This window comes from Phacochoerus africanus, chromosome 1, assembly GCF_016906955.1.
Source record: "Phacochoerus africanus isolate WHEZ1 chromosome 1, ROS_Pafr_v1, whole genome shotgun sequence".
Taxonomy (NCBI): domain Eukaryota; kingdom Metazoa; phylum Chordata; class Mammalia; order Artiodactyla; family Suidae; genus Phacochoerus; species Phacochoerus africanus.
Window position 1 is genome coordinate 153577607 of NC_062544.1, and position 16269 is coordinate 153593875.

A 16269-nucleotide genomic window follows, 5' to 3' on the forward strand; every position below is an offset into this window, starting at 1 on the left:
TTTTTAGCTATCCGTCTTCTTTGCAGAAATGTCTTTTGATTGGGTTGTTTTGGATTTTTTTTAATATAAAGCTGCATGAGATATTTGTATATTTTGAAGATTAATCTCTCATTGACTGCTTCATTTGCAGAGATTTTTCTCCCATTTTGTGAGTTGTCTTTTCATTTTTTTTATGGTTTCCTTTGCTATACAGAAGCCTTTCAGTTTAGTTAGGTTCCATTTGTTTATTTTTGTTTTTATTTTCATTACTGTAGAAAATGGATCCAAAAAGATACTACTGCAATTTATGTCAGAAGAGCGTTCAGCCTATGTTTTCCTCTACGAGTTTTTTTTTTCTTTTTGCCTTTTCTAGGGCCACATCTGTGGCATATGGAGGTTCCCAGGCTAGGGGTCGAATCGGAGCTGTAGCCACTGGCCTACACCACAGCCACAGCAATGCGGGATCCAAGCTGCGTCTGCGACCTACACCACAGCTCACAGCAACTCCGGATCCTTAACCCACTGAGCAAGGCCAGGGATTGAACCCCAAACCTCATGGTTCCTAGTCATATTCCTTAACCACTGCGCCACAACAGGAACTCCGTCATCTAGGAGTTTTATAGTATCTGACCTTACGTTTAGGTCCTCAAGCCTTTTTGAGTTTATTTTTTTCTGTGTGGTATAAGAGAATGTTCTGATTTCATTCTTTTGCATGTAGCTATCCAGTTTACCCAGCACCAGTTTACAATGGAAAACAGAGACTGTCTTTTTTCCATTGTATATTCTTGCCTCCTTTGTCATAGATTAGTTGGCCATAGGTGTGTGGGTTTACTTCTGGATTTCTATACTGTTCCATTGACATGATAGCTTTTAAATAAAATTTTCATTTTAACTTTATATGTATGCACTAATCATTGATGCTTAACTTTTTTTTTTTTTATTTTGTTTTTTAGGGCTGCATCTGCAACATATGGAAATTCCCAGGCTAGGGGTTGCATCACAGCCACAGCAATAACAGATCCGAGCCACATCTGCAACTTACACCACAGCTCACAGCAATGCGGGATCCCTAACCCACTGAGCAAAGCCAGAGATTGAACCTGCATCCTCTTGGATCCTGGGCCACGAAGGGAATGGCCTTCCTTAACTTTTAAAATGGTTATTTCTGGACGATGGGATTTTTTTTTCCACTTTCTTTGTGATTTTCTACACTTTTTTATTCTTATAATAACTTACTGTCATTTTTATTTAAAAAAGACACCATTCAGAGTATAAAATACATAATCCTATTAAAGAACAAAGAATCAGAGGTGGAATCAAGATGACGGATGTTTGAGGAGTTCCCATTGTGGCTCAGCGGTAGTGAACCTGACTAGTATCCATGAGGACGAAGGTTCCATCTCTCTCCTCACTTAGTGGGTTGGTGATCTGGCATTGCCATGAGCTACACTGTAGGTCACAGATGCAGCTTGGATCCAGTGTTTCTGTGGCTGTGGTATAGGCAGCAGCTACAGCTCCAATTTGACTCCTAACCTGGGAACTTCCATGTGCCATGGATGCAGCCCTAAAAAGCACAAAAAAAAAAAAAAAAAAAAAAGATGACGGAGAAGTAAGATGTTGGGCTCACCTTCTCCCACAAACACATCTAAAAAAAAAAATCTATGTATACAACATTTGCACAGAATATCTACTGAACACTGGCAGAAGACCTCAGACCTCCAAAAAGGGCAAAAAAAACCCTCTACATACCTGGGTAGAACAAATGGAAAAAGAGAAAGAGAGAACAGAAAAAAAGAATCAGAACTGGACCAATACTCCTGAGAGGGAGCTGTGAAAGGGGAAGGGAATCTGCACCCTGGAAGGCTGCTTGACTGATGAGGGCATCAGGCAGTATAGAGGGCGAACCTCAAGGCCTCAGAGAAAAGCACAGAAGCTGGACTGAGGAGGGCAAAGTAGAGAGAAAGCCACACACACCATCAGTACCACCTCCTGGGACACTTCAACCTGAGATGCTTGGAAGGGGCTGGGTGCTGAGACTCAGGCCCTGGAGGTCATTCTGGGGAGAGGACTGGGATTAACTGTGTGGAGACAGCCTCAGGGGCTAGGGAGCAGTGTGCCACGGGCTGAAGGAGGAGGTCTGGGCCCACAGGAGATGCAAGGTACCACTTTGGGGGAGGGTGAGAAGAAGAGGGGTGGGGCCACCATAGGAATATTTTCCTCTGCATATGCTCTCAGGTAGCAGGGTGCCTCTTACATGGGCTACGGCAGCAAGTACAAACTGCTGCAATCATCTCGGACTCCAGAGGTGGGCCTAGCCTGCCACCAAGCATCTGTGAAAAGGCACCGCCTGTGGCCCCAGATACCTCAGGGGTCACCACCGAGGAGGGCCCTGCAACTGAACATCACCTATTGCCCTCACCTTCCTGGAAATAAACACACTCTGCTGTCAAGGGCCCTGCGCATGGCCCCCGCCTCCCCATGGGTCCCTGCCACTGTCAAGGGCCCAGTGACCAGATGCTCCCTGCAGGTGCCACCCATTGGCCCCACCTCCCTGGAAGCATGCACAGGCCATACACCTTCACACCCCCTGTCAAGGGTTAACAGCTTGCACACATTGAGGAAAGAGACAGCAAGAATCCAAACCAAAAGCCACCCTCATGCCAAAAAATAAAAAGCCCTCACAAGCTACCCAGGGATGCTCCCACATATAAAATAGCCCTCCAAAAATACAGTAGATAATTGTTTTCCCTAAACTCACAGAATAAGAAAACTATAAACCAAATGAAGAAGCTCAGGAGCCATTCCCAGTTAAAAGAACAGGAGAATTCCCCTGAAGGAGAAAACAATGAAACAGACCTCTGCAGTCTAACAGACACTGAGTTCAAAAAGGAGGCAATGAAAATACCGAAGGAATTAAGAACTGCTCTCAACAGTAATGCAGGTTACTTGAGAATGAAAATAGAAACCATAAGGAGAAGCCAAGAACAATTAGAAAATTCACTTGCAGAGACACAAACTGAGTTAAAGGCATCAAAGAGCAAAATGAATAATGCAGAAGAACAAATAAGTGACTTGCAAGATAGAATAATGGAAATCACCTGATAAGGACAGGTGACAGCAAACCAAATGAAAACAAATGAAAGCAATGTAGGAGAGCTATGGCGTAATATAAAGTATGCCAAACTACATATAATAGGGACCCTGAAAGGAGAAGAAAGGTAAAAGAAAATTGAAAATATATTTGAAGAAATTATGGCTGAAAACTTTCCAAATCTAAAGGGAACAGATATCAAGATACAAGAAGCACAGAGGGTCCCAAACAAGTTGAACCCAAAAAGACCCACACCAAGTCATTTTATAATAAAAATTGCAAAAGTTAAAGCCAAGGAGAGGATTCTAAAGGCAGTGAAAGAAAAACAAAGAGTTATTTATAAGGGAATCCCCATAAGGCTATCAGCTGATTTCTCTGCAGAAATACTACAGGCCAGAAGAGAGTGACAAGATATACTCAAAGTTCTAAAAGGGAAAAATTTGTAACCTAGAATACCCTACCCAGCAAAATTACCATGTAAAATAGGAGAAATAAAGAATTTCTCTTACTGGGAATTCCTGCTGTGGTACACTGGGTTAAGAATCCAACTGCAGTAGCTCAGGTTGCTGTTGAGGCATGGGTTTGATCCCTCACCTGGCATAGTGTGTTAAAGATCTGGCATTACTGCTATAGGTCAAAGCTGCAGCGGATTTAATCCCTGGCCCAGGAGTTTCCATATGCCTCAGGTGTGGCCAAAAAAAAAAAAGAATTTCTCAGACAAACAAAAACTAAAAGAATACAGCAATACTAAACCTATTATGAAAGAAATACTGAAATGTCTCCTCTGAATAGGAGATATAAGAAGATATGGGATGGAGAAAATCACAATGGTAATCACTTCAATAAACCATATACAGATCAAAAAGAAAAAAGAAAGTAATTGTGAAGGCGATAATAAACTCAAGGAACAGCAAGAGAATAAACATGAAGATGTAAAAGAGGATGTCAAAATCATAAAATATGGGGAAGGAGAGTGAGAAAATCTAGATTCTGTTTTTTTTTTTTTTTTTTTTTAGAAAGTGTTTGAGCCCGCATGACTGTCAGTCTGAAGCAAGCAGATATAGGAAGTGGTTAATGCACTTGAAAAACTGGGCAACTACAAATCAAAAACAAACAATATATTAACAAAAAAAAAAGGGGATACAAACATAAAATAAAAGGAAATAGTCCAACCAAAAAAAGAGTAAGAAGGGAACAAAAGAGAAATATAGAATCAATTAAAAAACATAGAAGTAACTGGAAAATAGGTATTTACAGCAATAAATATATATATTTATCAATAATTACCTTAACTGTCAATGGATTGAATGCTCCAATTAAAAGACACAGAGTCACAGACTGGATATTTTAAAAAGAGCCTACAGTAGGGGAGTTCCCCTCGTGGCTCAGTGGTTAACAAATCTGAATAGCAACCATGAGGTTGTGGATTCGATCCCTGGCCTTGCTCAGTGGGTTAAGGATCTGGCGTTGCCATGAGCTGTGGTATAGGTCGCAGATGCGGCTTGGATCCCGTGTGGCTGTGGAATAGGCCGGTGGCTACAGCTCTGATTCAACCCCTAGCCTGGGAACCTCCATATGCCACAGGAGCAGCCCAAGAAATGGCAAAAAAAAAAAAAAGCCTACAATATGCTGCCTATAGGGGACTCACCTTAGGGCAAAGGACACATATAAATTGAAAGGAGATGGAAAAAGATACTTCATAGGAATGGAAATGACAGGAAAGTGGGAATTGCAATACTCATATCAGACAAAATAGACTTTAAAACAAAGGCCATAAAGTACCTTTAAGGACACTGTTTAATGATAAAAGGATCCATTCAAGAAAAGAATATTACACTAGTCAATGTATATGCCCCTAATATTGGAGCACCCAAATATATACAACAAATACTAACAGACGTAAAAGGAGAAATTGATGGGAATACAATAATAGTAGATTTTAACATCCCACTCACCTCAATGGAGAGATCCTCTAGACAGAAAATCAACAAGGCAACAGAGATCCTAAATGACACAATAAAACGGATAGACTTAATTAATATTTTTAGGACATTACATCCAAAAAAAACAGACCATACATTCTTTTCAAGTAACATTCTCAAGGAAAGACCATATACTGGGGCATAAAACTAACCTCAACAAATTCAAGATTATAGAAATTATTTCAGGTATCTTCTCTGACCATAATGGCATGAAAATAGAAATCAACCACAGGAAAAGAAATGAGAAAACACTGACTACATGGAGACTAAACAACATGCTGCTAAAAAAAAATCGGTAAGTGAGGAAATCACAAAGGAAATTTAAGAATACCTTGAGACAAATGACAATGAAAAAACAACTATACAAAATCTATGAGATGCCATGAAAGTAGTTCTTAGAGGAAAGTTCGTAGTAATACAGGCCTTCCTCAGAAAAGAAGAAAAATCTCAAATCAACAACCTAACCTACCACCTAAACAAATCAGAAAAAGAACAAGCCAAACCTAAACTTAGAAGAAAGAAGAAAATAATAAAGATCAGAGAGGAAATCAGTATAATAGATATTTTAAAACAATAGAAAAATCAATAAAACCAAGAGCTGGTTCTTTGAAAGGGTAAACAAAATTGACACACCTCTGGCCAGACTCACCAAGAACAGAGGAGAGAACTCAAATAAACAAAATAAGAATTGAAAAAGGAGAAATCTCAATAGACACTCCAGAAATACAAAAAAAAAGTAAGAGAATACTATGAACAATTATATGCCAACAAATTTGATGACCTAGAAGAAATAGACAACTTTCTAGAGACATACAGCCCACCAAAACTGAATCAAGAAGAAATAGATCAGCTAAACAGACCAATTACTAAAAATGTAATTTAATATGAAATAAAAACACTACCTACAACAAAAATCCAGGATCAGATGGCTTCACAGGTGAATTCTACCAAGCATACAAAGAGGAACTTATACCCATCCTCCTTAAACTTTTCCAAAAGGTTGAAGAAGAAGGAACACTCCCAAAGACATTTCATGAAGCCACTATCACCCTAATACCAAAACCAGATAAAGATACTACCAAAAAAGAAAAGTATAGGCCAAAATCTTTGATGAATATAGATGCAGAAATTCTCAACAAAATTTTGGTCAACCAAATCCAACAATGGATCCAAAAAAGTCATACACCACAACCAAGTGGGATTCATCCCAAGTTCACAAGGATGGTTCAACATATGCAAATAAATCAACATCATACATCACATCAACAAAAGAAAAGCCCAAAACCACATGATGATCTCAATAGATGCAGAAAAAGCATTTGACAAAATCCAACATCCATTCATGAAAACAACCCTTACCAAAGTGCATATAGAGGGAACGTACCTTAACATAATAAAAGCCATTTATGATAAACCCACAGGCAATGTAATAACTCAATAGAGAAGAGCTAAAATCTGGAATGAGATAAGAATGCCCACTCTTACCACTTTTATTCAACATAGTATTCTAAGTCCTAGCCACAGCAGTCAGACAAACAAAAGAAATAAAAGGTATCCAGGTTGGAAGAAAGAGATAAAATTGTCATTCTTTGCAGATATCGTGATACTATAATATAGAAAACCTTAAGGACTCCAGACAAAAACTATTCAAACTGATCAATGAATTCAGCAGAGTAGCAGAATACAAGATTAACTTTCAGAAATCAGTTTCATTTCTGTATACAATGAGATGTTAGAAAAAGAATATAAAAAAACTTTTAAAATTGCACTCAAAATAGTAAAGTAGCTAGAAATAAACCTGACCAAGGAGGTGAAAGACTTATATGCTGAAAACTATAATAAAACATTAATCAAGGAAATTAAAGAGGATTCAGAGAAATGGAAAGATATTCCATGCTTCTGAATTGGGAGAGTTACTATTGTTAAAATGGCCATACTATCCAAAGCAATCTACACATTTAATGAGATCCCTATCAAATCACCTGTGACATTTTTCAAAGAACTAGAACAAATCCAAAAATTTATATGGAACCGTGAAAGACCAGAATTGCCAAAGCAATCCTGAGGATAAAAACTAAGCAGGAGGCATAACTCTCCCAGACTTCAGACAGTATTACAAAACTACAGCAATCAAGACAGTGTGGTACAGGTACAAAAACAGACATACAGACCAATGGAACAGAATAGACCCCAGAAAAAAAAAAAACAAACATGTATAGTCAATTAATCTTGGACAAAAGAGGCAGGATGTAAAATGGGAAAAAGACAGTCTCTTCAGCAAGTGGTGCTGGGAAAGCTGGACAGTGCCTGTAAATTAGTGAAACTAGAACACACCCTCACACCATGCACAAAAATAAACTCAAACTGGCTTAAAGGCTTAAACATAAGACAAGACACCATCAAACTCCTAGAAGAGAACATAGGCAAAACATTTTGTGTCATCAGTGGTACAAATGTTTTCTTAGTTCAGTCTCCCAAGGCAACAGAAATAAAAACAAAAGTGAACAAATGGGGAGTTCCCATTGTGGCTCAGTGGAAATGAACCTGACTAATAATCCATGAGGACGCAGGTTCAATGCCTGGCCTTGCTCAATGAGTTAAGGATCCAGCATTGCCTCTGAGCTGTGGTGTAGCTCACAGATGTAGCTCAGATCCAGCGTTGCAGTGGCTGTGCCACAGGCCAGTGGCTACAGCTCTGATTTGACCCCTAGCCTGGGAACTTCCAAAATTTTTTTAAATAACAAATCCTCAGTATTTAAGTCCTTCCCAGCAGGTTTGAGAACATTCTCACCCTGGCACCACACTCAGACCCCTGCCTTCTGTATGGACAGGGAGCAGCCGTGGGAGTTGTGGCCGCCTGGGGCTGGGAACCTGTGTTCTGTCCCTGCAGCTGAGCAGGTTGGGAGCCTTAGAGGCACACTGGGGGCTGGTCGGGGGGCTTCTAGTGGCAGGACAGTGGTCCTCGAACCCACGGTTGGCTGGAACAATCTTGTTTCTTCCGCTTTTCATAGGCTTGGTTTGAATATGAAGCTTGAAGGCAGCTGGTAAACTCATTAAAGGGAGGATCTCAGGCCTGTTTACTGTCTTAGCCCTCACAGGGCCTGGTGTATGGGTGCTGCAGTTGCTAGCCCCTAAATGTTTGAAAACTGAATTTACTTAATAGGAGATTTTTTTTCTGACCAACAGCAGAGCCAAAGGAAGGTCAACAGATTTGCAGTTGGCAGGTGAGGACTCTGGCCTGGATACTGTCATCAGACACATCAGCTGGGCCGCTCGAGTTTAAGTTTCTAAGAGCTATCATCTTTGTATCATTAAGGAGCCTGTCAAGGAGTGTTTTCCATAGACACTGACCCTGGTCCCTCTCTTTCAGGTCTACCACACTCTTTTCTGGCCTCTTGAGTGGACAGTAGCCTGCAGAGACAACAATACTTGTTATGCGAAGATAATCTGCAATAAATTGGACAATGTACGTCATGTGGTTTGTGGCAGAAATGCTCTCATTTTAAAATGTAGCTTGTATTCTAGTGATTGGATTTTTGTAATCTGTTTAAAGACAGCTCTAGGGGCCAGGCAGAAATCCTTCAAACTATTACCCAGGCACAGTGTTTGCAGAGATTGAACAGGTGACTTACCTTCTCAAAATCATGGGAGCTGGCTAACTTGGCAGTTTGGAACCACAGGATCTGTGGAAATGTGGGCATCAGAGATAAAATGTAAGGTGTGTCTAAGTGCATTTGGAAATACAGGTAGACCTCGAAGATACTGCTGTAAAGTGCCTGTCGCAGTTGAGTGAGTCATGGAATTTTTGATTTCCCAGTGCTTATAAAAGTCATGTTGGAGTTCCCGTCGTGGCGCAGTGGTTAACGAATCCGACTAGGAACCATGAGGTTGTGGGTTCGGTCCCTGCCCTTGCCCAGTGGGTTAACGATCCGGCGTTGCCGTGAGCTGTGGTGTAGGTTGCAGACGCGACTCGGATCCCACGTTGCTGTGGCTCTGGCGTAGGCCGGTGGCTACAGCTCCGATTCAACCCCTAGCCTGGAAACCTCCATATGCCACGGGAGCGACCCAAGAAATAGCAACAACAACAACAACAAAAAAGACAAAAGACAAAAAAAAAGTCATGTTTACACGTAAGTGTAATATTAAGTCTATTAAGTGTGCAATAGTCTTCTGTCTAAAAAAACAATGTATATATCTTAACTTTAAAATACTTTATGCTGAAAGATCTGAACCATCATATGATCCTGCAGCAAATTGTAATTTTGCTGGTGGTAGTCCTGCCTCGATGCTGATGCCGCTGACTGATGGGGTGCAGGCTGCTGACAGCTCAGGTGACCGTGGCCATTTCTTAAGAAAATACAGCAGTGAAGTTTGCTGCATTCATGGACTTGGGCTTTCATGTATGGCTTCTCTGGAGCAGGCAGTGCTATTTGATAGCATTTTACCCCCAGTAGAACTTCCAAACTTGAAATCAGTCCTCTCACACCCTGCTACTGCTTTATCAACTGAGTGTATGGAATATGCTGAGTCCTTTGTTGTCATGTCAACAGTCTTCGCAGCATCTTCACCAGAAGTAGATTCCATCTCAAGAAATCACTTTCTTTGCAAACCCATAAGAAGCAATTCCACATCCATTCAGGTTTTATCATAAGATTGCAGCAACTCAGTCCCAACTTCAGGCTCCACTTCTAATTCCATTTCTCTTGCTGTTTCCACCACATCTGCAGTGACTTCCTCCACTGAGGTCTTGAACCCCTCAGAGCCATCCATGAGGGCTAGAGTCAACTTCTTCCAGACTCCTGATAATGTTGGTATTTTGACCTCTCCCCGTGAATCACAGATGTTCTTAATGGCATCTAGAATGGCGAATCCTTCCCAGGTTTTCAGTTGACTTTGCCCAGATCCATCAGAGGAATCACTGCTTATGGCAGCCACAGCCTAACAAAACACACTTCTTAAATAATAAGACTTGAAAGTCAAAATGGCTCCTTGGTCCACAGGCTGCAGAAAGGATGCTGGGTCAGCAGGCATGAGAGCACTTGGGTCTCCTGTCCATCTCCATCAGAGCTCCCGGGTGATCAGGTACATGGGCTATGAGCAGTCATATTTGGAAAGGAATCTTTTTTCTGAGCAGTAGGTCTCAGCAGTGAGCTTAAAAAATTCAATCAACCATGTTGTACCCAGATGTGCTGTCACCAGGCTTTGTGGTTCCATTTATACAGCACAAGCAGGAGTTACCACTGTGGTACAATGGGATTGGTGTTGTCTCTGCCGCACCAGGATGCAGGTTCCATCCCTGGCCCAGCACAGTGGGTTAAGGATCCAGCATTGCTGCAACTGTGGCTTAGGTTGTACCCGCGCCTTGGATCTAATCCCTGACCTGGGAACTCCATATGCTGCAGGGTGGCTAAAATGGGGGACGGGGGGGGGGCAGGGGAGAGAGAGAGAGCACAGACAGAGTAGATTGAGCATAATTCTGCAGAGCCCTGGGATTTGGGGAATGGCTTCAACTTTGTCACCAGCTGCTTGAGCCCCTAACAAGAGCGTCACCCTGTCCTTTGAAGCTCTGAAGACAGACTGACCTCTCTTCTCTGGCTGTGAAGGTTCTAGGTGGCATCTTCTTCCAGTAGCAGGCTGTTTTGTCTACACTGAAAACCCTTTTTCAGTGCAGCCACCTTCATGAAGCTGTGGTGTATCCACCAGCACTTGCTGCTTCTGCTGGCACTTGGACATCATGAGACGGTGTCTTAGCTTGAACCTCATTCATGAGCCAACCTCTGCCAGGTTCTAACTTTGTTATGTACCTCCCTCACCTGTCTCAGCCTTCACAGAACTGAAGAGTGCTGGGGGCCTCCCTCTGGATTAGGCTCTGGCTTATAGGATGTTGTGGCTCATTTGATCTTCTATCCAGAGACTGAGACTTTCTCCTCATCAGCAGTAAGGCTGCTTCATTTTCTTATCATCTGTGTCTTTACTGGACTAGCATTTTTTTTTAAACTGAAGTGTAGTTAATTTACAATGTTGTGTTAGTTTCTGGTGTATAGAATAGCGATTCAGATTTTCTTTTCATATTCTTTTCTTTATATTTTATTACAGTTTATTGTAAGATATTAACTATAGTTCCCTGGGCTATACAATAGGATCTTCTTTATTTTATGTATAATAGTTTTTATCTGTTAACCCAAAACTCCTAATTTATCCCTCCCCACATTCCCTTTTGGTAGCCATAGGTTTGTTTTCTGTTTTGTAAATAAGTTCATTTGTATCATAATTTAGATTCCACATAAAAGTGGTATTTATGATACTTGTCTTTGTTTGACTTCATTCAGTATGATAATCTCTAGATCCATCCATGTTGCTGCAGATATCATTATTTTATTTTTTATGGCTTAATGATATTCCATTTTATATGTATACCACATCTTCTTTATCCATTCCTCTGTTGATGGACATTTAGGTTAACTCCATGTCTTGGTTATTGTGAATAGTGCTTTCTGCAGTGGACATAGGGGTGCATGAATCTTTTCAAATTAGAGTTTTCTCTGAATATATGCCCAGGAGTGGGATTACTAGATCCTATAATTCTATATTTAGTTTTCTGAGGAACCTCCATACTCTTCTCCATAGTGGCTGCTCCAATTTACATTCCAACCAACAGTGCAAGAGGGTTCCCTTTTCTCCACACCCTCTCCAGCATTTGTTATTTGTAGACTTATTGATGATGGCCATTCTGACCAGAGTGAAGTGGTATTTTGTTGTAGTTTATATTTGCATTTTTCTAATAATTAGTGGTGCTGAGCGTTTTTTCGTGTGCCTATTAGCCATCTGTATGTCTTTGGAGAAATGTCTGTTTAGGTCTTCTGCCCATTTTTTCATAGGGTTTTATGCTTTTTTGTTTTTGAGCTATATGAGTTGTTTGTATATTTTGGAGATTAAGCCCTTGGCAGTTGCATCATTTGCAAGTATTTTCTCCCATTCCATAGGTTGTGCTTTTGTTTTATTTATGGTTTCCTTTGCTGTGCAAAGCTTATAAGTTTGATTAGGTCCCATTTGTTTACTTTTGTTTTTATTTCTGTTGCCTTGGGAGACTGAACTAAGAAAACATTTGTACCACTGATGACACAAAATGTTTTGCCTATGTTCTCTTCTAGGAGTTTGATGGTGTCTTGTCTTATGTTTAAGCCTTTAAGCCAGTTTGAGTTTATTTTTGTGCATGGTGTGAGGGTGTGTTCTAGTTTCACTAATTTACAGGCACTGTCCAGCTTTCCCAGCACCACTTGCTGAAGAGACTGTCTTTTTCCCATTTTACATCCTGCCTCTTTTGTCCAAGATTAATTGACTATACGTGTTTGTTTTTTTTTTTTTTTCTGGGGTCTATTCTGTTCCATTGGTCTGTATGTCTGTTTTTGTACCTGTACCACACTGTCTTGATTGCTGTAGTTTTGTAATACTGTCTGAAGTCTGGGAGAGTTATGCCTCTTGCTTGGTTTTTTCCTCTCAGGATTGCTTTGACAATTTGGGGTCTTTTATGGTTCCCATGTAGGTTTTAGGATTATGTGTTCTAGTTCTGTGAGAAATGTCGTAGATAATTTGATAGGGATCACATTATTTTAATTCCCTTTAAGAACTTTGCTTTGCTCTTACCGCTTGGTTAACCATTTGACACAAGAGGCCTCACTATCACATGCCTTCCTCACGAAGTTTCATCATTTCTCTTTTGATTTAAAATGAGAGATGTGCTATGCTTCCTTTCACTTAAACACTTAGAGGCCTTGTAGGGTTACTGATCGTTAATTTCCCTGTTGTTTCACAGGGAATAGGGAGGCCCGAGGAGGGGTGACCAGCCAGTCTGACTCCACAAACAGAACACATACATTTCTTAAGTTCACTGTCTTATGTGTGCACAGTTCTTGGCCTCAAAACAATTATAATGGTAACATCAGAGATCACTGATCACAGGTCACTATAACAAATATAATGATGAAAAACTTTGGAACATTGTGAGAATTACCAGAATGTGACACAGAGTCACAAAGTGTCTTGGAAAAACAGTTCCAGGAGATGTGCTTGGCGCAAAGTTGCCACAATCCTTCAGTTTGTGAGAAGCTCAACATTTGCAGAGTGCTATAAAAGGAGGTCTGCCTGTTGACAGAATGCAGGTCCAGAGGCTTTAGAAGGAAATGCTTACACAGGTGCAAAAGGGGTCATTAGTAATTCATTGGAGGAGCCTTGGCGGGGTGGAGGCAGCAGGGGACTGAACCTCACACACCCCTCACTGCTGGGTCAGAGCACAGCATCATCACCACCTGCCTTGTAGACAGCCTTGAGCGCAGATGGTGTGCAATGGCTGCCTTCCTCCCTAAGAGCCTGTAGTGTCTCTGGGGAGGTCAGATGTGAAATTGCCCACATCTGCGGAATGTCAGAGTCACACAGCCTTAAGGTGCTTCCTCCCCACGTCTGCACTCGCCTTACTCTCCAACTAGGAGAGCAGGGCATCCCGGGCTACTGGTTGGCTCCTGGTCAGGATACACCCCCCGGTGCTGCTCCCTCACCACTGCTGCCTGCATGGCCCCACTTTGCTATCACACACTGGCCGTCACGCACTGGCCAAGACACACTGCCTGTCACGCACTGAATGTCACACACTGGCTGTCATACAGTGGCCGTCACACACTGGCTGACACACACGGACCATCATTCACAGGCCATCACACAGTAGCCAGCACATACTGGCTCTCACACACTGGCCCTTACACACTGGCCCTCACACACCGTCACACACTGGCCGACAGACACTGGCAGTCACGCACTGCCTGATCTTCTCTGACATCTGGAATGTCACCCTGTCCCTCATTGTCTTCCTGGGGCAGGGCTATAGTGAAAATGGGGAATTTCACCTGTAATTGAGGTTTGTCAGACGCCCCCTCTCTGGGCTGCTTCTGGCCCACCTTGCCATGCATGCACCCCCTTGGAGGTGCCAGTCCAGCCACCTTTGTGGTCTGGGCCCACCCCTCCCCCACAGCCTGCACACAGGCTGCCTGGAAGGTGGGGCCCTGGCTCCAGCTGTGTGTCCTGCTCCCTCTCCACCTTATGCTTTTACTCCAAGCTCTAGATGAGAGAGGAGGGTGGGGAAACACTGACCAATGACAGCCTGAGGGCTGGGAAGGCACTGGTGATGCACTGAGCCCACTTCCTCCACTGTGTGTGCCAAGACCTGAGCCGAGTCCCTGCTGCACAGTGCTGGAGCCCTGGTCTCCTCTGAGCTGGGTTGGAGCCAGCCACCAGCTTCCTGGACCAGGAGTCCCTGCTCTCCCAGCAGAGCAGAACCTGCTGCCCTGGAACTTGAAATCAGCCTCTAACTGGGATTTGCTGTGTGTCTAGCACCGCCTCAAGCATCATTGGGGATGTACATTACCCTCATGGTCCCTTCATGCAGCGGGCAAATTGCTCGTTCTGGTAAATTTGAGTCAAATTAACTCAGGATGTGCATTTACTGGCTCGTTGAACAGATTCATACTGGGCTTGGTGTCATGGTCACGTGCTCTTCTCGGCTCAGTGTTAGGCTTGCTCTTCTGTGGGTGATGCTGTAAATGTCAGATGTGAACTTGCAGTGACTAGCTTCCTATTCAGATGGTTAACCTCCTTGGCTTCCCCTTGAAAGGATCGGGTGATAGGATTTCATGTTCTTGGACCGAATGCTGGCGAGATTATCCAGGGGTTCGCAGCCGCCATGAAATGTGGGCTCACGAAGCAGCTTCTTGACGACACCATTGGAATCCATCCCACATGTGCTGAGGTAGGAAACAGGGCTTTTCCAGTGGACCCAACTGATGTCATTTGAAAAACTGTGACAAAGCACATTGTCTGTGGAAAGGTTTTGTTTTAGTAACTGCTTTGTATATTTTAAAGGAGAACGCGTTTGCTAAGCTGTGCTGTGGGACTTGTATATTTTAAAGGATAAGGTCAGTGTAACATTCAGGACGTGCTAATAGCTAACTGTGAACCCTGTTCTATCCTCCTGTGGGACAGGTGTTCACAACGTTGCAGATCACGAAGGCGTCGGGCCTGGATGTCACTCAGAAGGGCTGCTGAGGCTAAGTTGCTGCTGTGTAGTCTCGTCTGCGCCTGTGAGCACGGACAGGGAGACGGGACAGCAGCGGTGCCTGCCTGGCCTGCTGACGGGGAGGGGCAGCCACGCTGCCTCCTTGACGTCCTTGCTCGAAGCCCGCCCAGAGGTGAGCCAGGACCGACCTCTTCCCAACTCATCCATCGTCCTTGGATGCTGCATTTTCCCTCTTGCTTTGTTGATTCCCTGGAACTGTTTTGTTGTGAAACTGACTAAAGTGGGTCTGCTCAGCTCCACAGCCGCAGGCACGGGTGGTGGAAAGCGGCGCCCACCATCTCCTGCTGTGGGCACTTTTTCTTGCGGTCACAACCCGCCTCTCCCCGGCCTGGTCCCCAGTGGCGACTACCTGGCCATTCTCCACTTCGAGCCCCTGACTGAGCAGAAGAGCTCACGTCAAACCATGCTGAGCTTAAGAGTAACATTAAAGGGTTCTCAATAGTATGTTATGAGAAATCTAATTTAAAACGATTTAAAATGATTCTGTTCACAGTCTATTTCCTGATATCAGGTTCAGTACATGAATGGGTGATATTAGGAGATTTAAATTTGTACACCTATTGGCATCTTTTTTAAAAGGCCCTTGAGGTGGGCCTGGGGGTCCTTTGGGAACCTTGTTCCTTGAGGTGCAGATGTCAAGCACTGAGTTGAGTGTTCTAGGCCGAAGTGCTCCCCTGTGGCCACTAGCCCATTGGTTCTGCAGTCAGAACGTCTAGGCACATGTTTTTTGTTTTGTTTTGTTTTGTTTTGTTTTACTTTTTAGGGCCATACCTTCGGCATATGGAAGTTCCCAGGCTAGGGGTCGAATTGGAGCTACAGCTGCCAGCCTACGCCACAGCCATAACAACACAGGATACAAGCTGCATCTGTAGCCTAACCACAGCTCACGGCACTGGTGGATCCTTAACCCACTGAGCGAGGCCAGGGATTGAACCCATGTCCTCATGGATACTAGTCAGGTTCTTTACCACTGAGCCATGATGGTAACTCCTAGGCACACATTTTAGAGGAGACTTTAAGGCAGTGAACAGTTAGGGACACCACCTGTGGACAGGGCGTTTGCTGCCCTCCCTGCAAGCGGAGGAGCCAGATGG

At 43.0% G+C, this 16269-nt stretch overlaps 1 protein-coding gene across 2 annotated transcripts in view; it reads left to right on the top strand.

Moving 5' to 3' along the window:
• TXNRD3 (thioredoxin reductase 3) overlaps window positions 1–15656 on the top strand; it is a 60808-nt gene extending 45152 nt beyond the window's left edge. Inside the window, exons 15-17 of one of the 2 annotated variants that reach the window (XM_047782650.1) lie at window positions 8423–8518; window positions 14714–14848; window positions 15082–15656. In XM_047782650.1, the coding sequence (XP_047638606.1) occupies window positions 8423–8518; window positions 14714–14848; window positions 15082–15144 (294 nt within the window). In that variant the 3' untranslated portion in view covers window positions 15145–15656. Of the gene's footprint in view, window positions 1–8422; window positions 8519–10052; window positions 10135–14713; window positions 14849–15081 lie in introns of those variants that run through there. The other variant, XM_047782641.1, reaches the window with a different exon arrangement.
• Window positions 15657–16269: the final 613 nt, after the last annotated feature.